The sequence below is a fragment of the Bactrocera dorsalis genome, unplaced genomic scaffold (assembly GCF_023373825.1).
Source record: "Bactrocera dorsalis isolate Fly_Bdor unplaced genomic scaffold, ASM2337382v1 BdCtg106, whole genome shotgun sequence".
In the NCBI taxonomy this organism is placed as follows: Eukaryota; Metazoa; Arthropoda; class Insecta; order Diptera; family Tephritidae; genus Bactrocera; species Bactrocera dorsalis.
Window position 1 is genome coordinate 1159 of NW_026038157.1, and position 25706 is coordinate 26864.

The 25706-nt window shown below is 35.2% G+C and overlaps 1 protein-coding gene across 4 annotated transcripts; it reads left to right on the forward strand.

Annotated features, from left to right (window-relative positions):
* The first annotated feature begins 331 nt into the window (after positions 1-331).
* On the forward strand, positions 332-17605 carry LOC105233157 (hypothetical protein). 4 transcript variants are annotated; one of them, XM_011215133.4, is made up of 5 exons: positions 332-457; positions 8686-8828; positions 8893-8975; positions 15290-15399; positions 17063-17605. In XM_011215133.4, exons 2-5 carry the CDS (start codon positions 8785-8787, stop codon positions 17267-17269), a joined length of 444 nt encoding a protein of 147 aa, XP_011213435.1. In that variant the 5' UTR covers positions 332-457; positions 8686-8784; the 3' UTR covers positions 17270-17605. The 4 variants fall into 4 exon arrangements, with proteins under 4 accessions (XP_011213435.1, XP_011213433.1, XP_011213434.1 ...); XM_011215131.4 differs by having other exon boundaries at positions 391-511; XM_011215132.4 differs by having other exon boundaries at positions 443-609.
* The last annotated feature ends 8101 nt before the right edge of the window (positions 17606-25706 follow it).

Consider the following 25706-nt stretch of genomic DNA (forward strand, 5'->3'; position numbering starts at 1 on the left):
TTATTCACCCTTTCATGAGTAGTAATAGAATTGTTTTTTTTTTTTTAATGTTTCATTAATAATCTTCAGATAATTTTTAATCTGTTCACTATTCGATTGAAATTAGTGGTTCACTATTCTAAAAATTAGTTTGGTTGATCTACTGTAACTTTAATTCAACTGAGGGAATTTGCAAACTCAATAGGTATATAAATTCATTATAGTATTATATATATTCATATAAATAAATTGAAACAATTGTACGTGGAATAATGCGTTCCTAATTATGAAATAATTAAGCAATTGTAGAAAATATGATACCATATTTGTATAGTATATGTCTAACAACGGTGTAAGAAGTTGTACCTCAGATTTGATCACTATGGCTTGGTTTAAATAGGAGCCACTAATATAATTTCTGAAGGTGTGGCAATATTGCAACATTATCTATATCTTATTGGCGAGTTATTATTTGGGTGTAAGTGCGGTTGCTGTGTATTTAATAACAAAATTTGGCAAATTTAGTAGAAAGGTTATTATGATTATGAATAATTGACAAAAACGATCTTAAGAATTTTATGATGTGAAGATTACCGCTTTTGCTTTGAATATTGTAATTCTCATTTTAAAGTTAAGTTTCTTTGTGCTTTGAAGGAAATAGTGCATGTTTTATATGGTACATACGCGTAAAACTGTCGTTTGTGCGTGTGTAAATATTTATGCATTAAATGAGACCAGTTAGCTATGATGTTGTCATAGCCTAGAGCAATAATTACAAGCTTTCTGATGTTGTCATAGCTCACAATCGTATTATGTTTGTGTGTATGAATTTGTATACTTTTATCATTAGCAAAAAAAAGCGGGTGGTGCCTTGTACAATCGAAAATTAAATTGGGTATAGTTTTTGAATTATTAAACAAGTGTTTTGTTTTATATATTATACAATATACTAAACATTTAATTGTTCATATATACGGGAAAAAGATTTTTTGGCTGGGTTTTAGAATAGCATCCTTCGGTTTCGTGGTTAAAATGGGTACATACGGATAGAGGAGGTTCTCCAGATTACGAGTATATACATATGTATACATATAGTTTAGATTCATTTAATACCAACGAACGAATACAAACGAATTAGTGAATTGTTAGTAGATATAAAAACACAAAATAATGTATAAGAGTAAAATTAATTATAAATCAAAAAAATACGTACTTCAATTAATAGTAATTTACAAATTTAAACGCAAATATCTCGAAAACTATAAATTTCCCGCGCCTATTACAATATATATTTTTGATCTGGAGAACATTTTCTATCCGACCATAGCCATTTTATTCCCGAAATCCTGGGACGGTATTTTAAAGTTTTCCGGAAATGGGTATGTACGGATTGAGGTAGGTCCTCCAGATCAAGAATATATATATATAGTTTCCGCTGACTTATGGTTTTTGAGATATTTGCATTTAAAGTTCATAAAATCAATTATTTAAAATGCATGTTTCTCCGATTTATAATGAATTTTACACGTATGTACATACATATCTTTTTAACTTTTATATCCACTAACTCTTCACTAATTCGTTTCTAATCAAATTATTTTATATTAAACACTGCAAAAATTCCTTATCAAACTTTAGTTACAATCCATTTATTTATAAAATAAGAGAATGGTTGTAAACAAGCAAAAAATTAGTGTTACCATATATTGTATTGGAATAAAAATAAGAGAAAAGAAAGATTATGACGTCATAACTAAATTCATTATCATGTGATGAGTAATGTAAAATCTTTCAGAATTCTCATTATCTTGAAAATCTCGATTTTGGATCGGCCAGGGTTATTTTTTTTTTAAGCTCGGCCGAAGACCGCCAACGCAGAAAGGTATTCTATGCATAAAACTATTCTCTTATATATTTCCTGTCATTTGTTCTTCTGTAAAATATGATTGTAAGGTAGCACTCATTATTCCCACGACAGCCGGTTTTACGCTCCGGAATTGACTCGGATTTCATCCGACCAAGGGCTGATTTTTCGGCGATCTATCCCCGTTTGGATCGGTGAATACTAATTTTTGTTTGTCGTCATTGGAGCAATGCCTTGCAGCAGGGTTGCTCCGTATCCTCCTGTAACGTGCTAGCATTGAGTCCAACCCGTGCGGTGTAGGAATTTTCTGCTGCATATGCGCAAAAAGGCTCCATCCAAACTCCACCTCGGTCAGGTTTAAAACATGCAATTGATGGAACCATCTTAAACCCGATCATGCCTTAAGACCCACAGGGAGTGGACCACGAGTTACGGGGCCCCATGTTGCCTGCGCAATACTGCAACACAAGCTTCTACGGCTGTGCAATCTGCACATAGTTCGCGCGCCGCGCCACCACTCAACTCGAGGCAACAGAGGGCCTCCACGGTCCCTAGGAGCTCAGACAGGCAACATAGCTCCCACTCCGACTTGTCCCCCACCTCCAACCTCCATACCGCTCCAATCCTCGTGCGAGAACCAACCAGCAACTCTTGGTTCCTCGCACAGTCTGTTCCGTGTGTCAGACGTCATACGTCGGAATGTTACATCAGTTAAATGCAATTCCTGCACTGGCTGGTGTCACACCCAGGATCACCCACGACAAACTCGAATACTTCAATTTGACTGCAACGGACTCCAGAGCAAAATCAAGAGCTAGTTGCACTTATGAATCGGGAACGTGTATCGAAAGCTGCGGTCCAAGAAACCAAACTATACAGCCGCTCAGGTCTTATGAGTTATGCCGGTTTTAACGTACTAAGTGAAGATCACCAGCGAGATAATGGTGGTGGCCTAGCCTACATATTGTAAAACACCATGCAGAATCGTCTAAACGATGAAGACATCGACCGCAGGGATACTCCCTTAGAATGTCAGGGTATAGCTATCCGGTCAGGCGATGTCGAGCTCGAAATATTTAATATATACATCCCCTCATTTACATGTTGCCCTACAGGATATCACCCGAAAATACGTGCGCTACTTCGTGGTGAAAACCGTTTGGTACTAAGCGACTTTAACGCGCACAATGATCTTTGGACTTCCTGCCTGTCAAATGATCGTAGGGGGATGGAGCTGGCGGAACAGATTGACGATTCGACATTCTGCACAATGATTGACGAAGCCTCCACCAGAGTTATGGGCACTTGTAATAGTTCGCCTGATATTACCATTGCTAGTGGTGGTCTGATAAATAACATAATTTGGCGACCTATGCTACCTCTCGCATCAGACCATCTGCCCATAATTATCTCGATCGGGAAGCCTTCTGATTTCGTTTCTGTGGACCACCGTACCTTCATTAAGTTTAACAAAGCTAATTGGGTCGCCTTCACAGAATTTACTGAGAGCACCTTCAACGCACTACCTATTCCTATGGTCGTATGCGTTGTCGAACGGCAGTTTCACAAGGTGATCGCAGCAGCTACCGCTCGCTTCATCCCGGCTGGAAGAATAGCGGAAATCCGCGCCAATTTCCCAGCGACACTTTACGCCATGCCGATCCAGAGGATCTCAATTTGGAGATTCGGCGTATGGTAAACCACCATAAGCGGACGAAATGGATAGAGCACCTGAAGTCCTGCAACCTCCCCACCTGTGTGAGTAAGCTTTGGGCTACTGTCAAAGCTTTATCTAATCCGAAGAGACATTACGACCGAGTTGAAGTTCAATTCAATGGTCATGCGAGCTATTTTAGCCGGCAGTTTACACTGCACCATACGACAGACAAAGCCAAGAGATGTGTTAACCGACGGCTGCGCAAAATGCCAAACGACTGCGCGCCATTTACTTTCACCTATGAGGAGGTTCAGAATGTCATCAATAAAGCAAAATCCTCCAAATCCATTGGCCCTGATGGAATTAACATGCTAATGCTAAAGCATCTAGGCTCGACGGGAGTAAGTTATCTCACTAAAGTCCTCAACCTGTCGCTGACCACTCTTCAAATATCCGATGTGTGGAAAATCCGAAGAGTGGTCCCACTACTGAAACCTGCGAAACCCGCCACAAAGGGGAATCTTATCGCCCGATAACTCTTCTCGTCCCAGTAGCGAAGACACTTGAGACCTTGCTACTCCCGACTTTCACTCACCACCTGAGCCTAGCCAGTCACCAGCATGGATTCCGAAAAGTGCACAGCACCACCACAGCATTTAGCGTCATAAACGCTCAGATAGTTCGTGGCCACAAGCAGAAACCACCCTGTGAGAGAACGATCCTCGTAGCGTTGGACTTGTCAAAAGCTTTTGATATTGACGTGGGGAATGGAATCGATGGGATGTGTTCGAAGGTAAACAACTACCTTTCCGACCTTTCTCGTTTCCTCACTGCACGGAATCTCACACTTTCCTCCACCAAATCTACAGCGACGCTTAATATATCAGTCGATGGCGTCAAAATTCCGATTGTCAATAACCCTAAGATTTTAGGTGTAACCTTCGATAGTCTATGCTCCTTCTCTCCCCATGCGACCGCGATTATCGCCAATGTACAGAGCCGCAACAAAATCCTCAAGTCGCTAACCGGCAGCACATGGTGAAAAGACAAAGAAACGTTGTTGGCAACTTACAAGGCAATCGGCCGGCCGGTCCTTAACTACGCAGCACCAATATGGTCACCTATGGTTACCTGGATGCAGTGGTACGCAGATGAGGAAACTTCAGACCTGCCAAAATACTGCACTCCAGACCACGAATACCTTCATAGTGAGACGCTTATGCTCCCAGTTAAGAAGCATAATGAACTCCTGTCTAAGCAGTTCCTGCTGGGATGTTTTCGTAGAAATCACCCTTGCAGTCATCTGCTTGGAGCGGAACCGCCTCTTAGGAGCATCAAACGGTCTTTCCTTGACTACGTCAACGACGTCGTACAGTACGCCAACCGGACTTCAGACCCAACTGACTTTCGACAGGTACTGACTGCCATTCACTGACTCCCTTCCCGTGAATGGCGTTCTTGGAATAAAATCACCACCTATCACAGACGAAGAGCTCTAGTTGCCGCGAGAAACGCGAGTGACCATAGCGCAGCTTCGTTCTGGAGATTTTAGCAGGTTAAACTCCTACTCCAGAATAGACCCCGACATATCCAACGTATGTCCTGCATGCAACGAGTCTCCGCATGACACTGACCACCTCTTTGCATGCCCTGCCAACCCTACTCATCTAACACCCTTTTCCCTTTGGTCCGAACTCGTCGAAACAGCTCATTTCTTGAGCCTCCCGTTAGATGACGTCGACGACAACGCAGATAACCCTTACCCTCCTAACGGGGATTCAGAAACCGTTAAAAACAACAACATTGGAACTTAAGTGTGTTTTTGCTCGATCAACAAAAAGGGGATCTGAGCCAATTACCATGGGATAAGCCTCCTTACCTAAAACCCCTTACGCCCTTATTGGGCGTAGTGTGAAAAATACTGAATACTGAAATACGACTTAGCACACACGTCACTGTTGACAGTCATAACTTTAAAATCGTAGATAAGCTCGTATATTTTGGAACTAGTATCAACACCAATAACAATATCAGCCCCTTGGAATCCAACGCAGAATCACTCTTGCCAACAGGTGCCCTTGGGACTGAGTAAGGAATTGAAAAGTAAATTCCTCTCTTCGTCATTATTCCCGTCCTGCTATATGGTGCGGAGGCATTGTTGTGTATGGGCAACGGCGAATACCGTAGTCTTATATGTCTATTTCATTTTAGTAATTTTGACCATAACCGTTACATTGCGAGTAGGCGCGGTTATCATCTCATTTTCCCATTTTCACGGTGTGCGAATTTATAAAACTGTAAATTAGTACAGTTTTCTCTCTTAATTTAATGCTTAGTATGGTAGTGTGGTACAGTATTGTATATTTCGTATCTGTACCGGTAGGTGGAAGCAGAACTAGAGGAATACCTCCACTCCGTAAGGGAGATCAGGTGCAGAAAGACTTGGCAGCACTTGACATCTCGAATGAACGCCAAATAGCGAAAAGAAGAAACGACTAGTGCGCCGTTGTTATATCGCCTATTAGCACATATTTGGTGAATTCGGAAATTCTAATGTAGGGCTATTGAGCTTCGGAGAGGAGGATCTCCATTATTAAAATATTTGCAAAAAGAACGGTCTACCAACAAAAACGGAGTGATGTTGTAATGAAATAAAACACTCAAATTTGGTCAATATATGCAGAAAATTTTATGTCATTTATATTTTGAATAAATGTTGGTCGGAGATGCGGTGGCCCCTTTTGCATACCTCCAAACTGTTAATTTTAAATTTAATTAAAGATATTTTTGCTATAGTACGTTGAATGTTGTCTAAACATTCGTGATGAGTTCATCTATTGTTGAAGTAAATTGACAAAAGGCAGGTGGAATTGATTTCAAACCATTTGAAGTATCAACCGAAATTTGCCCATTTCGAATTCTTAGCGAATACGATGTAAAATGTCTTCGGTAATATCATTTTTGTTCGCATCCCATGATCATCGCGAAAAGTGTACGAACTTGAGTGACATGCGAAGTAGCTATCGTATCGTCCATCGTTTGACTCCAGTGATTATCATTTATTTCATTTCATTTATTTAACACCAATCGGCACTATACATCTAATAACAATTATAATTATAAATAAGACAACAGGCTTAAACATGTAAAATTAGAAATTAAACACGTAACCTAGTTCGTATGCTAGTATTTTAATAACGCTTCTTTAACGATCCTTTTGAGGTTCTGTAGAGATCCGCTGAAGAAGTCGATGTCACCGTGCAGAGAGTTTACCAATCTACAGATTCTTTCCTTTGGGCCATTGATTACGTATTTTTTGTTCGATCTGCAAGTTTTCAGGATCCTCATCTGTCTCAGGTTAAGCTTATTTGGTACGATTTCAAAGTCTGCGAGGATTTCTGGGGCATCAATTAATCCATTGAGGATTTTGAATAAGAAGATGAGGTCTCCTACCTGCCTTCGAGATTTCAGGTCATTTATTTTCAGGATTTTTCGGACGTCTTCTGTATTTGTAATTGCTGACATGCTTCTCAAAAAGTTGCACACACCGTACCGTTCACAATACGCAATGAAGTTACATTAACCAATAGCAACCGAAGTTAGAACCAATCGTGGTTTTTCGGGTGCATCGCAAACGGATTTCTGTCGATTTTGTTGTTGGCAGTGTTTCCTTTGGCTATACTGTATTCTCTGGGTTGAAACACATTATTTTACCTTTTTCAAATGAAATGCGAGATGCATAACAGTCGGAAAACTTTCATGAATTGCAAAAGTAAATATCCTACAAAACCCTTCATTACAGTTCACGCATCGACCCATTTGATACTTGCTGATCTCATCTCGTCCAAGGCCAATAATCGCCATGTTGCTTTCTTTGGTGACGTACTTGCAAAAGTATTTGATCGATTTCACCAAACTACAATACTCAACATTGATATGAGTTTTGAATGTGAATTAGATAATAATGGCGAATATGGTACGACCCATGTGTTGTCAACTTCGAAATTCACTCCTCTAAATTGAATGCAGAACATTCTGCCATTATCGTCTGGTGAGCGGCGCCGATACAGTGGATATCCATCATTCCCAGTTTGCGTTTCCGAAAGAAAAACACGTGGATAGTGTTTCGTGTATTTATTGTCACCCATACAAACCAAAGTGGGATGGTGGTATCAGCAAGACCCATGAACCATATTGATTTTCACCACTTCGTATAATTCTGGATCTATCTCTGGATTAGGAATTTCCGCAGAAATGATTTCATCAGTTTCATCTGGTGTAACCACCATCCACTATCCAAAGAAGAATGTGTGCGTGCGGCAAACCTGTTTTTTGCCACTCAACAGAGTACATCCAGCATCCTACAGCACCATATATAGGTTGCTTTAAGAAAAAGTCCATCAAACATTGTAGCTGTTTGAAAAGTCGTGCTGTGACATCGTGACGATTGCTTGCTGATTGACCGCGATCCATAATTCCATACCTATGTCATCGCATCCTGGGAGTACTCGTTCAAGTGCCTCAAGCTGGCAATGTATGATGGCAAAAAGAACGCGGACTTCAAACTAATTTCAATCTGTAATTGATCACTTTAAATAAAACACACATAAAGTTTTCGCTGAATAATGTTTAGTAATTTACCTTTTGAATAGCCGAAATAAAGAAAGCAAACGATCGAAATTGAACGATTCAAATAATTTACAAATAAATCAATTGGAAAACAAAACAAACATTTTTTTTTGGAAAAGTCACTTTTTGGAAATTTACGCTCGTAAGTCGATTAAAAATGAACATTTTCTGATTTTTTTTTATTATCCCCATTGGATTCCCTTCAAAGTGGTTCAGGTCATTTTTCATTTCATGCAACGGCTTAGTCAGCTATAGCGAAGAAACAACCCAACTTATTTTTATATATAAGATATACTTTTTTTGATCAGCCTACGAAATAATTTTTTGTGACAAGACAATAGGCATATTTTTTTTTTTTTGCTTTGAAATTGAAGAAAATATAAAGCAAAATGTCTAAAAAGTTTCCCTGCAAAGCCGTACAGTGAATTTTCGAATAAAAATCTGTTGCTGTTGCTTTTTTGTTTCGCTGGGTGTATGTATGCTGTTGTACTTTTTTTTTAATTTTGTAACATGTCAATTATGCTGATTTTTAAATGTTATTTTTTTATGTTCACAGTTCGGAAATACCATTGCAAGTGACTCAACTGGTACCATTGGAACCAAAAAAAAAAAATTTAAATAATACATTAAATCAGTTTTTGATTTGATCGATAAAATGACAACTGTAACTACAATACCAAATTATAATCGACAGCAAAGGTGATTTAAATATTACAAAATAAAAATGATAAAACTTACTTAATATTTTAAATTCTAATTTTAGTGCTGATTCTGGTTGGGATAATCCTTTTAGACCAGGTGGGGATTTATCTAGAGAAGCTGATGAAATAGTCAACATGATAAGAGGTATTTTGTAATTTCATTATAATAAATATTAGTCTACAGATGGTTGTTTAAAACCTCGAGTTAATTATGAATTCAAGACTTTATGTTAGGTGGTGTTGCGAAAGAAAAGGTTTTGATACCACCAACATGTATAGAGCATAGAGCTTATATGATTCATTAGCGAGGTCACTAATTCTAACTCCTTAAAAATTTTAATAGAGTTCTGTTACACCTATTTCATTCTCATTTGCTCTTCTTTTAAATATTTTTATGCTTCATAATACAATGTACATCAGGAAACAAATGTGTTCTTCAGTTTAGGACGACATTTTTTGTTACCTTCGTTGTTTAAGTAAATAAATATTCCAGGGAAATATATATTAAAATATTAACCAAGTTGATCTATATTTGGTTGCAGTTAAAAATTATATATTCTCGCAAACCGATAGAATTTATACGCCTATTACGGTTTTCAACTCTACTCAAGTGAATTTAAGCTTAGGCAATCTAACTCATATTTTGTATTATGGACTTCAACTACTTTCGTCTGAGAAGAACTACGTTTGCAGCTTAATTCAAGGTTAATATGAATTCAATATCGCTAACGTTTTCGTTTGATGTTGTCGTAAGTGAATTTCTTTTCATCATCAGTAACTATATAGCATCGATTCGCAGATGAAAACTCGCTCCGTGAGGTTGTTTACGTTAATTCATATGGCATCCAGCCGTCGAGAATCTTTTAGTATCAATCCTTACGCTTCCAAAAGTTTTTTTTTTGTGCAATATTGTGAGCTTTTGTAATCTAAATCGCAATCTGCGGATTGAAATTTTATAGAAAATTTTTGGAAAGGCAATATGGAATGTAGGAAAAAGTAAAAGGTGTATAATATAAGAGATGCAAAGGTTTAGTAGAGTCTATGCACAAACGCTGCATGAACATAATTGGTTTTTCTACATATTATTAGTTTTAAATTTTGTTCTAAATATAATTTATTAAATTAAAAATCTGTTTTCATTTTGACCCTTGTGAATTTTTTTTTATACTATTGCAACATGATGCTACAGAATATAATAATTTTGTTCACCCAAGGCTTATTTGAAACACCTGAAACTATATAAATTATCAGGATGACGGGACGAGTTGAAATCCTCTCTGAATGTCTGTCTGTACATCCGTTCAAGCAAGCTGCAACTTGAACTAGTAAACCTAACTTCTTGAATCGGACCACTACCACGCTAACCTTCTCTTAGTCCCTATGTATTTAATAAAGGGTGTCCCAAAGTTAACGCAAAAATTGAATTGCCGCCATTTCTGTTGTAAAGTGATTACAACCCTAAAAGTGAAAACGGAGCGTTACACGATTACACGTGTCTTCATTATTAACCACTTTCGCAAAAATAACGAAAGCTTGGCGGCCAAAATTCGAAAGTTTCATACAAAATATGGTCTGAAAATGATAGTCAACTGTCAAGAGATTAATTGAAATGGCTACAAACCTAAATATTGCGTTAATAAAGATTTTCGGAATTCCTGTTGCTTTTATACAGTAGAACTCCAATTATCCGAATTAATGGGGACCGGGACCCATTCGGATAATCGGATTTTTTTTTGAAAAAATTGCCATTGGAGAGAATAAAAGCTACGTTTTGATATTGCACTATTTTTTTATTGAATTAAATGAAAGAAACATGAAATTTTCACATGTTTTAAATATAAATGAAATGTACTTATGTACAAGATTAGAAATAAAAATCATAGTTTTTTAAACATCTCCGTCATTGTAAGCTGTTTTGCGGTCTTCAACCGTTTTCAGGCAGCCAGGTCACGCATTCGCTTGACGGTGAGCAGTTGCAAGTGGTCACACTCGGGCTGACGCTAAATCCACTTCAAACCAGTCTCGAGGCCGGCAAATGCTTCACTAGCTGATGGTCCAGCGTCTACTTCAACATCAGCAGAAAGTTCTTCTTCCACTTCAACATCTTCTCTCACACTTACAACAATTTCATCGTCATTGAGAATTTGAAAACCAGGGTCAGACGTGTCACAAGCCATCCACTCTCCTACATTGTGATTCGGATAATCGGCGATTCGGATAGTCAGAGTTCGGATAATTGAAGTTCTACTGTACATTACTAGAGGACCCACGAGGAGGAACACGCTTCACTGTGGCTGATACATAGATAATACTACTACTACCATCTATATGATTTCTATTAGCTGGATTATAACTGCTAGGTAATGAGATATAGAATTTTTGTGAAGCAACTTGTGTTAGTTAAAAAAAAATGATCTTAAAGCATTTCGTGTGTTAATAAAGCATTGCCTTTTTGGAGGAAAATACTGTTGAATTTGAGCTCAGGGAAATCCATCGTTGGGAAGATATTTGCTAAGCTGGAAACAGGCGAAATAAGCACCTAGGACAATGACGCCCTAAAGAGGCGAAAACTTTGTGCAAATAGGTGCCTCGCAAGTTCATAATCCAACAAAAACAATGAATAACTGATTCTGAGAAGTGTTCGAGTGCTCTCTAATCGGAATAAAACCGAATTTTTGCATCGGTGTGTGACAATAGAAACATAGCTCCATTATTTCCCACTGGAGTCCAATCGACAGTCATTCTAGTGGATTGCACATGATGAACCGGTTCTCAGGCGTGGAAGACGAAAAAGTCGGCTGGAAAGGTTATGACATCAGTCTATTGGGATGCACGTGGTATAATACATACTCAACAACTGATTACTGACCCAGTTATAATATATTTCACTGCGTATTTGGTTGCAGTTCTTTTTACACCCTGAACAGGGTATACTAAATTTGTCACGATGCTTGTAACACCCAGAAGGAAGCGTCGGAGACCCTATAAAGTATATATATAAATGATCAGTATGTTGAGCTGAGTCGATGTAGCCATGTTCGTCTGTCTGTCCGTCCGTCCGTCTGTCAATCTGTATATATACGAACTAGTCCCTCAGTTTTTAAGATATCCTTTTGAAATTTTGCAAACGTCATTTTTTCTTCAAGAAGCTGCTCATTTGTCGGAACGGCCGATATCGGACAATATAAGGCAACTATGTAATCGCCGAAGAAATTGTTTAGATCGGTTTACTATAGCATATAGCTGTCATACAAACTGAACAGATAGTTACTAACAGAAATGCACCTGTGAAGGGTATTTAGCTTAAGTTAACGTTTTTTCTTGTTTTTTTCAATTTTCAGCCGTTCTTGAGTTGTAAATGGTGTAACTAACACTTCTTTCTTTTATATACATACATATATAGATATATGCCTAAAAAGAACAAAGTCGTGTGAAAATTTACCCTGAAACTCAGAGCATATTTTTCTGTTAAAAATATGTATCAATACCATAAATAGATAAAATCGGTTCAATCAACCCCTATCTCCAATATACCTAATATAAATTTTCAAATTTCCGGCTGGCTTTGTACCGTATATATTGGCCAATGTGTAAAATAACCTAATAAAATAATATATATGTATATACATATATTTCCAAATACTAAAGTTTAATGCCGAAAGTCATCAACGAAGTCGTTATTCTATACAAAGCATATGCCGAAAATGTCGGTCAATGTGTGATTTATATGTATATTTATTAAATTACTTAAAATTATATTATCGAGTATACCTAAATAATTTCAAAAGTTTATGCAATCAGCACAGACCTTTCTCTGACGTTTCCCACATAACTCACCACATATTTAATTTAGCCTCATTGGTTGAGTTTATATCACTTATTTATATCTCATTTGAAACTGATTTTAAAAGAATTTGTATTAACGCGAAGTAAAATGTAGTAGTTAAACTAAGTGAGTTTACTATTATAAGGCGTAAACTTAATAAGATATCAAATTTGATTTCAATATAATCACCATTTCGTTGAACAATGAATTCTTTCGCAACATTATGTGTACAGAGTTTGACCAACACCTGAAGATATTTCTCCGGATTTGATTCTTGCAAACTGTGAGAGTGTAATTTAATTGCTTGCACCCGAACTTAGCCCTTTCTAACGTATATGATATATGAATTTTCTTTTTTACTTTCAATTTAAAATATCTTTCATATTTGTAATGAAGATGAAATTTTAATTTTTTTCGGCCTTTGCAAAATCGAAATTTGGTGATCCTATTGCGTAGTCTATAACAGAAATTTATAGAATCCACGACGTTTTAAGGGGCTATACCAGTGTGACGCATGAAAAATTAGCCGATTTTCGTGATTTTTTTTAAGAGAAAGTTCGCAATTGAACATTTCGAACTTCTGTGAACGTAATAAAGTATATTTTCAGCTATATTTAAATTTTTTTATAAAAATGTTGAAAAATATCGGAGTTATGGGCTGTCTCCGGAGGGGCCAAAAATGAAGTGCCTCAACTGCTGGCATGATATTCCGGTCGAATGAGTAGCTGAAACAAAAAAATTCAAAATGTTTATTAAACTTAAATATATTTTCTATACAATGAACTACGATCTTTGAAAAATATCAAAAATTAAGAAAATGGCGTAATTTCGAGAAAAAATCGTTTTTTACGAAAAAAAATTGTCGTTTTTTAATGCCGAATTGACAATTTTCAACCAATCAAAAATATCGTAGTTCATTGTATGGCAAATGTATTCAAAAATACTCAGTTTTAATTTGAAGTCGGTCGGTCAATTTCTCGTTTAATTATGATGTCAGCAATTTTGAAAAATGTCGTTTCGAGAAAACGCGTTTAAAGTTTCACTTACATATACATATATGTTTGCACCTCCGATCGATCGCTCTATAGAACGCTGCCGTCCAAAAACTATTCAAGATACGACCTTCCCGATTTCACAGGATATTTATGGAAATATAAGCTATCGAAACAGCAAATAATTTTTTTTTTTTTCATACTGCTATAGCCCCTTAACAAGCAGAACTTATTGCAAACTTCGCGGGTCACTTAATATACAAATTTTTTCGTCAGTTTTTGAGAAATCTGAATAAATCTTAACACATATGTGTATTTTTATATTGTATTGTATTGATCAATTGTCGAAACCGAAAAGATAACACAATCATACATACATTTGTCAAATATTTAATTATTCATCAATATTTATTTTGTCGCCTTCAAAGAAATCCCCACCAGCTTTAATACACTTATGTCAACGATATTTCCAATCCTCGAAACACTTTTTTGGGACGGCCTTCGACGGATAGCGCAAACGCCACAATACGGCCAAATAGAACTCCTTAGTTTGTGTTTTTGATAAAACTGAATCGCCGTAAGCCTTTTCCAACATTCGCAACGACTCCGTTCACGAAATTTGGTTAGAAATACAAAATTTGGAACAATTGCACTATAGATCGGGCTTATATTTGGCATAGTAATTAAGGACAGTCCTAGCAAAATAAATTTTTTTGAAATATCATTTACCTGGGAATTTAATTACAGTTTTCGGGTGCTTTTTTGTCCCAATGTATATATCTCCCATACAACCGTTTGCTCAGAAATTTTAGCTCTTTTTGAATCTAATTTAAAGTGAACTTTTTACATGACAAACATCAAAAAACACTCGTAAATTTCTTGCTGTCTTGGTGACTACTAAATGCAGTTTTCCCCTAACAAAATTGATCTTAATCTTATCGAAACCAGTAGCCAATACAAATTTTAAAGGTTCTGACTTAAATTTTGAATGAATCTATTTGTAAGAAATAGTAATTCATAAGTGTTCTTTTACTTTTTCATAGTTCATCCTTTGGCAAATTTAAAATGATAAAGGCAAAGGATTTGGTAAAGAAACTGATATGAATTAACATTCTAAAAAAAAGTAAGGAAGGATTAAGTTTGGACTCAACCGAACATTTTATACTCCTACAACTTGGAAGAATCAAAAACAGGGAAATACTTTAAAGTGTGTAAAAGAAATTTGCCACAAAATAACCATAAACACGCCCGGTGTTGGAACGACCAAGGTTATTTTTTTTGAAGCGCGGCCGATGTCCGCCAATGCAGAAAAATATTATACGCGAAATAATACATAACTTATCTCTATTAACTAAATAATATATGATATATATTCTATATATATATGAATGAAACAAAATTCCATTTGATTCATTGTCCCTTTATATTTTAAACAGAAAAATTTTGATTAGTTTGATTCATGAATCTAAACACACAAAGTGTGAATGTTAGTTTCTTATATACAATTGTTAATCTTTAAATTCAAATATCAATAATCATAAGTCTGAGACGGGTATATGTGTATACTTCTTAATCGTGTTAAATTCAATATGAAGTACATAATTTTATTTTCTTGATATAACTTTTTTTTTTATTTTGTAGGCGGAAAACCCATAACACCAACAGAAGAGGACATTGTTAGAAATGGCGATTCAAAACATGAGGACGAAAGCAGCAATACTATAATAGAAGACGTTTCTGATCAAATAAAAGTAAGTTTTATATATTGTACATTCAAATTCGATGTTTCTTCCCAATGTATAGCACTTTGTTCTAAAATATTCGTAGTCTTGCTTGATGGATGTCCCGTTTTTATTTCATAACGTACAATTATCGAAATATAGTTAATGACATTCTCATAAACTTACTAATTTAAAAACTTTTTTTTTTAATTATATTAAAAAAGGTATCGAAAAGAAATTTATAACTAATATCTAGTAACTATTTTCCAAATATTTACAAAATCGATTCAAATCAAAATCAAATTCCTCTAGTCCTATAAATAGTGTTGCTTATAGCGTAGTCTTCATATTACTTTCAAACGCCACATTTTTTGTAATCAAATAATTTAAAATTTTCTAAATATTACGGGTGCGAGATTTTATCATCTAGAGTCTGCACCTCTTTAACAAAAAGGATTCCAGCAATAATATATAGATAATCAGGGGTGTTGTGGAATCTGATAGTTGTCAGAATCAGAATTGAAACCGATCAAAAAAGCAGTAGGTGTCATGAATTCAGACATTATTGGTTTGATATTCGGAACAGAATTTGTGTCGGTTTAGGGTGTCACGGAAACCAATTTTATCGGTTTTGCTGTGAGAAACAAAACAAGAAGACACAGATTTGAAATGTAAGTTAAGAAATCAAGTTATTTTATTGTTACGAATTGATTTATCTTTATTTCTATAGGAGAAAACATGAGAATAAAATGAAACGAAATGTCTTAATTATTGAGTTTTGGAAAAAAAATGCAGATATTTAAGGAGGGAGCCTGTTTTAGAGGCTTAAAAAATCGATTTTTTTGATGTTTTTTTTGGGAGGGAAAGAAATAACTGATTAAAGCGAAATTTCTAATGTTTATAGTTATCACCAAATCAAATGTTACTTTATGTTGTTTAAACATATGTTCAAACTTAACTTTTCTTAGTTTGTTTAAGTTAAAATAGAAGATAATTTAATGCCAAAGATAATAAACTTTGCCACAATTCCATACGTTTAGTTGTTTTCAATCCTGCCCGCCAATTAAAAAAAATCGTAAAAATGAAAAACCGAGTCAAAGTTTTCGCTTTATGCCCAACCGCTCATATTTGTATCTGCCAGACGCTCCGTCACTATTTCCCTTCTCGCTTCGAGAATATTTTGAATTCCCATCTATAACTTTAGGGGCATATTCTTATATATTTTTTTAAAGAGATGAATTGTTTTTTGAATAATTTTTTGAAGCTTCTAAAGCAGGCTCCCCCCTTAAAGAAGATTTAAAAAACGTAATAAACGTAACTTAGCACCAAAATGCCTCTTTATTCATTCGATAAATATCATCTCTTAAAATCTTTCTTTAATTCGGAACTCATTAAAAACTTTAATATGATTGCTTCCAAATGTATGCATTTGCAAGCTTTGTCACATTAGTAAACAGCTGGTTCGAATATTGGTTTTGCGTATGTTCGAAAAGATGAAAATCCAATCAGATTCTGTGACACCATTGATAATAAGAATTGGTTTGCAATTCTGACAGCTAAGCAATTCTGTCTTGGATTCCATAACACCCCTGAATATGTTGAATTCTATAAATTGGCGAACAACCTGCCCAATTTTAATGAATAATAATATATACGATAAATTGATAAAAATATTATTTCCTTTATCTCCTAGATTACTCAAAGTCAAGCGGCACAAAATGGAACGAAATCAAGTAGTGTACAAGCTTCTGGGGCTACAAAGCCTCCAATAACTACAGATAGTAATGGAACATCTTCGGCTCAAGTCTCAAAAAAAGTAGTACCTGGTCCATCTTCGGCTAGTCATATCATAATTGACGAAAAGAAAAATGCAAAGAAGGGATGCTGCTCAATACAATAAATACATGCTTTCGGTCTATACCAGTCATTCTTAATGACATCTTTAAAATACTGCACTTGTTGATTAGATATTTAATGTATTTCAGGAAAGCTTAAATTCACTCCGTGAGAGCTATAACGCATTCGAGTATATTTATTTATTTTTTGTTTTTGGTAATTGCACATCACAAGTTATACCAGTCTATCATTATAAAAGTATTTATGTACACAATTTTATAAAAATGAACATTTAGCATAAACGAATCGTAAGTAATCGATTGTAGTAATATGATTGTCCGATATTATGTTAAGGTATTTATTTAACACAAATAAATAATAAACGCCTAATCAATACTTATATTTGATCAAATGCTTTTACAACAAGTTAATTTATTCTAACTGCTAACAATGAGTGCCTTTAGCATCAATGGAAAAACGATTTTAAAATATATAAAATTTAATCTGTATTAGGTACATATTTTATAGTATTTTCTAAAGTTCGCATCCTGTTTTTTACTTTTTAGTGAAAATCCGAATATTAAAATTCTGTATTTACTTTATTTTACTCTATTCTAACTATTTATATAAATTCTGGTGCGGATCTGAATATGTACATATATATTTTTGCCAATTCGTCAAATTTTGTTGTTTACATTACGTAAATGAGTAGAATATTTTTTCTGAAATAAAAGTTAAATCTTAGCAAACTTTAAACCTTACAAAGAAAAATCATTAGCTTCTGAAAATGTAAATTCATCTGCTGCATGTCCCACTCGTTAGATCAAAATTATATTGAGGAAGTACACAAAAAAAAAACAGGAAAGAAAGGCCGATTTGTTAAATGAAACTTAGTGCAATTTTTTTACGAAGTATAAATTAGAGAGTATACTAAAAGGTAATTAAGAACTCTTTGAATATATTTGTAAAAGTATGAATATATCTTTTACCTAATAAAAGATTCTCTGTATAATAAAATACTAATACTATTCAAAGAAAATTGTTCTTCTTATCATGAAAAATACATAAAAAACGTGCAACAACAGTTAGCATCTTACCATCGCCGAAAGTTTTAAGAGAGGAATAAAGTTTGTTGTGTATTGCAGATGTAGATGCTATGTTTTAAAGGTTACTCGATAAGTCTGTCCTTTGTATAATTGATAGACAACTGCAAAGGGCATTCATAAATATTATTTTTATATAGAAGCTTAAGTGTATTGATATATCTAACGGTTGTTAATCGCAAAAATAACTTCCAACATTAAAAGGCTAGCCACTGAAAAACGCTACTCCCTTCCTTCCCTTTCCTTCCTTATCGGCAAAATGTGTGCACAGTCAAAAACGTGGTAAAAACGCAGAAATCAGCCATCTTTGCTTTGTTTTCATTCGAACAATGTTGCCATTGCCCAATACGCATATATAGTTTTGAGCACATCTTTGTTTTCAATTGCAATTTTCTACAATATAAAATGTCAAAACTGAAAACAAACTATTAAAAATAGTTTATATATTTATAAATAATAGCATTCGACTCTGATTTTGAGTTATTTTAAGAAAATTTCAAACATATTGAACAGATTGAATTATAAAAGTTGATAATTACTGCAGTATATTGATATTGGCAACCCTGCGTTGTGAGAGAGCAATCAGCTGCGACGTTTGCGGCGGCAAAATCCAAATGCGTTTTTCACTGTTCAGTTACATTGCGCGCCCATAAGATAGGTCGTGCCAGCTGACACGACCCACGATTCTGCGTTGTTCACTGGCTAGCCTATAATATGGCCAAAACATTTTGACCTAATTTAAACTCATTTCATATAAGCCAAGACGACAAATTAAAAATCCCGAAACATGAAATCAACCTGACTCCTTGCGGTAGCAGAAGATAGATGCTTTGATACCAATTTATGTACATATGCATATAACCAGAGTTACGATTTTTTTTATTACAAAATTTTGGATTAAAAATTAATTTTTTAATCCAGATGTTGGGAAAATAAATTTTTTTCTGGTAAGAAGAGATTATTTTTATTAATCTCGTATTTGGATATTAATTTCGTATTTCATATAACAAAAAAATTATAATTCAATTAATTTTTTTTTATGGATTCCCTGCAACTCTCCATTTGCCAATTGGAAATCTCTTCAATACTAACACATTCACATGTCAATTTTAACATTTAGTCAACTTCAGACTACCACCAATGAGACCCAATTTATCGTACCATAAATATGTAAGTGCGAGAAATTCCGCAGTGGTACTCCATATGTCCGTAAGCCCTTAATTCAAGGAATCTAAGCTTCATAGGTCATTTTTTGAAAGTCATTATAAAATATGTTTGATTTAAGTATATCATAAGCTCATAGTCCAGGCAGGCAATGCTTAACTAACCATGCTTTTAATGGCCATTATTTTATATATGAAAAATGTAATTGACTTTCATATTTTGTCAGACTCACCAATTGTTTTCTTAGAAAGAAAAAAATTAGGTTTGCACTTGGACTTGAAGGAAAAAACACAGTGTTCTAAACGGATCAACCGCATCTTCAGATGTCGCCAAACGTTGACTTCTCAGTTTATTTTATTCATACGGGAATAAAAAGAAGTCATTCGATGCCAAGTCAGGACTATGCGGTACTTTATTCATCAAATCCATATTTTGAGTGCTCAAAAATGCATTTGTTTCAGTTGATGTGTGAGAGCTCGCATTGTTGTGGTGAAGAGTGATCCGCCTTCGGTGGTTGGTTGTCCTGATTTCTTGAAAGACATTGTTCTAGTGGTATGGTTGCGACATGTTCAGTTTTTCTTTAAAAACAGTCAACCATTTGCTTGGAATTGCATCGGGCGCCAACAGCTTATTTTGGATTCGGCCCATTTTGAAACACTAATACTATACAGTCGACTGCTGTTTACTTTCGGTCTCAGGCGTAAAATCACTATTCATCACCTGTCATATTGTCATAGACGTGATTCGAATCGATATCGTATTCCTTTATAATTTCTCTTGACCGATCGACACGAGCTTTTTGAGGGATAAATAAATTGTGTGAGATCCAACGAGAAAAATATTTTTCTACAATGAAATGTTCATGCGATATTGAATGTCTATAGTCGTCTCGATCACTCGATGGGTCTCATGACGGTCTTGCTATATCATTTTGCGCACAGCTTTAATCGTTTCCGGAAATGATTTTGAACGACCTTCAAGAAATTCGCCTTGGCGTAATCTACGCCCTGGATTGGATACAAAATACCATTAATAAAGCTTCCTTGATGGAGCTTCATCGCCCAAAATTTAATTAAGCTCATCGATGCACTGTTGCTGAGATAACCACGTCAAAAGTTGCAAAAAATAATCGCGCGAAAATGTTCCCGATCTAATTCCAGTACTACCCTAGAATGTCAAGGCAAAGCTGTAAGGTGAAGTTTAGCCCGAAATATTCAATATATAAATCCCCCAAGTTACATGTTTCTCAACAGGTTATCACTCTTACATATGAGCACTGCTTCGTGGTGAGAACCGTTTAGTGTAACTGATTTCCAACATACATACATCACTATCTTTGGCATTCCAGCCTGTAAAACGCTCGTAAAAGAATGGAGCTGGCAAAATAGATAAACGATTCGATATTCTGTACAATGATCCAGAATTATACGCTTCTGTAATAGCTCGCCTGCCATTCTCATCGCTAGCGGTGGTCTGGTAAATAGCATAAATCCCCCGGCTTTATATCTAACGACGACGGGACATTTTTTTATTAATTTTAACGAAGCTGAATTGGTTGATTTCAATGATTGGCAAATGGTAAATCAGTATAAACTGATACGTGGAGCACATGAATTCGTTTAACCTCTCCTCTCTACAGGTACGAGTAAGCTCGATCAAGTCAACGGGAATATCTCACCAAGTTTCTCAATCTGTCACTGACCACTCTTCACATAGCCGTTATGTGGATGTGGATAATTGGAAGGAATACCCAATAACTTTTCTTTCCTCAATAGCAAGACACTTGAAAACTTGTTACTCCCAACATTCACTCATCATCTGAACTTCTGTCAAACTTCTGTCTTCTTCTCTCTGGATCTGGTAATAGCCTATGAAGTTGAAATTACTGTAATGATTAAACGAAAATTCCTCGATTATTTTTACCAAGAATACCTCAATGTGAGAGCCAACAGAGTGGAAAGAAGCCGCTTAGCAGCTAATTCATATAAAACTGAACTTATTTACGAAGAGGTAGAGGATTTCACACTGTCAAAAGGGTAAGTACTTGGGACTCATCTTTGATCGAAAACTGCCCTGGAGGCATGCATTGCTTTAAGAGAAGCAATGAGAGATTCCATCAAAAGCCTTAACTTATCGTGGTAAAACCAATATTAGTTTCTTTTTCTAATTGAATATCAAAATGGATCCGACTTTTTTTATTTGAGTTCTAGTGAAAGTGATGGGGATGAAAAAGTACTGCGGAGATAGCTAAGAGATCGTAGCAATAGCGTGAGTACGTGGGTATAAAAAAAAAAAACAAATTATGAAACCTCAATAACAACATTTTTATTGAACGGAGCATTGTAATCTTAAAAAGACGATGGAGGATTTTATGATATAGCAAGAGAGGGGTATCATCCGACAAAAATAGCAGGATTTACTAACGTTTGTGGGGCATTACATAAAATATGCGTAAAGTTTAAAATAAGTTATGATCCTCAAATTGCGATTCTGATCACACACAAGAAATGGACACCAGGGTAGTGAACCGCCTAGTCGCAATCGGAAAAAAGATTTAAATTGAAAATGCAAATAGTATGTCTTGTAAATAATTTTTTATGTAAACTGAAATACAAAAATTTTGTTAATGTAAATTTTTATTTTTTTTAATGAGATATTCCATTCATTGGTTTCTTGTTTTTGTTCTTTATTACTAAAAATAAAAAAAAAATGCATAAAATTAAAAAAAACGACTCATATTTTAATAAATTTTGTCTATTACGATTGGCATTTTTCATTCGAATGACATTTCGAAAGAACGAATACGTTTAGACTTTCGTTCACCTATGTCATCATGCCAGATTACAAAGAAGCGTTACGATCACGTACGACCCCAAAACTGACTGGAATTGATTATAGCCGCAGACATAAAGCGCTTTTCGATATGATCTTTTTAATCCAACCTATTAATTCTGAGTATTACAACGGACAAGTGTCCCTAGCTGTCCAAGTGGGATTATTCGTGATTTGTTTATCTAACCTAGCTAAACCTTTACAAAAATATATGTATTTTAAGATCTGATTTTAAAGTACATACAAGTATATACTATTAATTTTTTTTTGCGAGTTTTACCCTTGACAACGGATCCCATTGTCGGTTAGCAACTCAAGAAGCTCATCCACGACTAGATTCCATAATGTGAGGGACAATATTTCACCTTGCGTGCAACGTCCTGTTCTGCCTGAAAAGGTTATTAGTATCGTGGTACGGCTTCTATCCATATGCGGACTGTTGCTGCCACATTCCTTTTCTTTAGTGCTTTGGCTACACTTGCGTTAAATCAAAAGGATCTTGCACGTCTAAGAAGGCGCATATGGTAACTCTCCATAATCCAGCAAACTTGGATTTCCCCGGTTAATTGATACAGAGAAGCATGCTGTTTCCCATGTAAGCGTGTAGTTTTCCACGCCTTCGACCTTATTTTACACGCTTTCGCCTTTTTCCCATACATTTTAATAGGAAATGTGTAAGTTAATTGGCCTAAGAGTCTGCTGTAAATTATTGTCTTACGACTACCGATCCGAGTGATCTGGCTTATGTGCGGTTGAATTTGGCCGTCCCGACATGTCTCTCTGAAATACACAATACACAACCAAGCTGTAAAGCTATGTTGTTTCGCAAACCTAATCTCTTTATTGTATATAATTAGTTTAAATTTGTACTCGTTCCAGCCCGCAGTACGATTAGCTTTGTTTAAAAGCCTAAGTACTGTTTTACTAAGCTCTGAGAGTCTACTGGACCACCAAGGACAACTACACTTTTTGGTGATCGGCTTTGGGTACTCAACCCACATTCTCAATACTTAGGTTACTACTATTAATATTGTTACGAATTTACTGCTTGCTAATTTACTTTGTTAGGTTCGTATCTCTGGATTGACAAATAAAATCAACACTGTTTAATTTAATTCAACAACTCTTTATTTCACAACTCGTCTACACTATAGCAGTTTACTCTTAGCACTGATTGATTACGTTGGCGCTGCCACGGCTTATATAGCCACGCACTTCTCGCTGATGCCGACGTGTCCTTCTAGAATATCGCGTCTGGAAATTACCAGAACATACGGCTATACGGCGCCAGACGCAAGCAGACAGTCGCGGCGCCAGACTCAGCAATTGTTTAACTAGACAAGCAGACAGTGCGGCGCCAGATGTCTATTGTTTCGACAAGCAGACAGCCGTGGCGCCAGATGTCTACAACAAGACAAATGCTATTCCATATACCTACAGCTATTGTTCATAATCAGGGATGCATATAGTAATACAAATACAACTTAATACTACTTTTGTAACAATATATTTTACAGACACTTACTCCGTCCGTGCCGACCTGTTCCGTGTGGTGAGCGTTCGCGTGATACTCTAGGATAAAAGGCAGCTTGCAGAAATCCACTAGGCTATAATAGTATGGCATTAGGGACTCTGAAATACAGAAGATATCAATATCGCTTCGACCTACTATAGAAGCGCTAGGTGATGACAGCCGAGGTTAACGCTTCATGGAGCAGGTTCTCCTGGGCAACTTCTATGGTAACTATCATTACAGGATGCTGTCCCCTGAGTTGCCGTCCACCAAGATTCCTTCCAGAAACTTCTTCGTAGTGCGTATCAACCCCTCTTATGTGATTGATGGCTCTGTAGGAGCTCCTCTTGTGCTATGCGTTATCTGTCAGCTTGTGTGTTTCACAATTTGGTCAGAGGAGATATTTTTTCATTGCCCAATTGAGAAATATATTAGTCTTCAATATGACGCAGTAGCTTACATAGATAACATCCGTATTAGCCAATTAACAGCTTTCGAATCTGCTGTTAGGATTTTTTTGCTTTAGCTATTTGTCAACTTGATAATAACAGAAAAGAGTGAATTTATTTTAAGATAAATCAAAAAGAGAAATTATATATGGGTTTATTTTTGAGTTTTTACAATCTTCATTTGCTATGTCGTCAACAGAAATTTTTCGTCTCGAGAAATATGCTCCCAAATGCCTGTTATTTTATATGCTGATCTGGAGATAAAAGCGGCATAAAGAAGTTTCAATAAATTGCAATTGCAATTTCTAAAACAAGCCTTTCATTAAAAAGATTTATTTCAAACTGAATATGAAGTTCGATCGAACTGTTTATGCAATTCTTAGACACATCTGAAAAACCCTAAACTTGAAAAGTTTAAGGTAAATACGGAGCGTAATTCATACTCTTCAATTTTTCACAATTGAAGTTAAAATTTCGTTTTTAATTTCCATTATTTAATAGTGGAATTCTGGAAGAAGTCTCTAATCACTATTTGAGGCATTTTGAGGTTAAGTCTAATTTGTGACTAGTAGCTATTCACAACACAGTCTATACTCTTTAGTCACTATATATTGTCTCAAATATGTGACCTCATAGTTAGCAGATCGCAAAACTAAAACGAGCTCTTGGTTGCAATTTTGAATATACTGAATAGAGATCATCACAGATTTGAATCGATTGTCAATTTTTTATATTTTGCAAACAACTCAAACATGAACAAGTTAAACATAGATATAATTCGCATAAATTTCGTAAATTTAAAAATAACTCAAAAAGACATGTTTTTGTTCAACAGGCGGGTAAAATTTTTGCCATATCTTTATACAAACTTATCATATAAAATAATATAAACAAAGAAGTATACTAATTCTATCATTTTTTTAATTATAATTAATAAAAAAATATAAATTAATTAAAACATAATCAATAATACAATTATTAAAATAAATTATAATAATCCTTATAACGATTGCTAATCCTAAGGATACATTTCATATTTGCATTATTAATTTTTAATAATAAACTTAAGCTTAACTTCAAATAAAAAAAGTTTTCAAATATATACACATATTTTTATTTTTATTGGTAATCTTGGTTTTTGATATAGAAAAATAAATATTGGGGGTCGGATGGTATCATCCCACGATTTCAGGGTTAAAAGTGGTATTGTTGGATAGAGCTGCTGCTCCAAATTAAGAAAATATATAAATCTTGCCGACGCAAACTTAAAGTTTTCGAGATAATGGCATTTAAAGTTGAAAATTTTGCAAATTTTATCTTGCAATTTCTCGATTTCTAGTAATTATTTATTTCATATTATGTACTTTTTATGCACTTATACTTCATTACATTGTTTCTACATATTTATTTTTTTAGTAATTATTTAGTTATTTGCTTAAA

What these genes read in the sequence shown, in the direction of transcription:
- LOC105233157 (XM_011215133.4), top strand. Translation starts at nt 8,785, where the DNA reads ATGACAACTGTAACTACAATACCAAATTATAATCGACAGCAAAG. An exon ending in AATTATAATCGACAGCAAAG is followed by an intron (nt 8,829 to 8,892) that starts GTGATTTAAATA and finishes TTCTAATTTTAG; the next exon opens with TGCTGATTCTGGTTGGGATA. An exon ending in AATAGTCAACATGATAAGAG is followed by an intron (nt 8,976 to 15,289) that starts GTATTTTGTAAT and finishes TTTATTTTGTAG; the next exon opens with GCGGAAAACCCATAACACCA.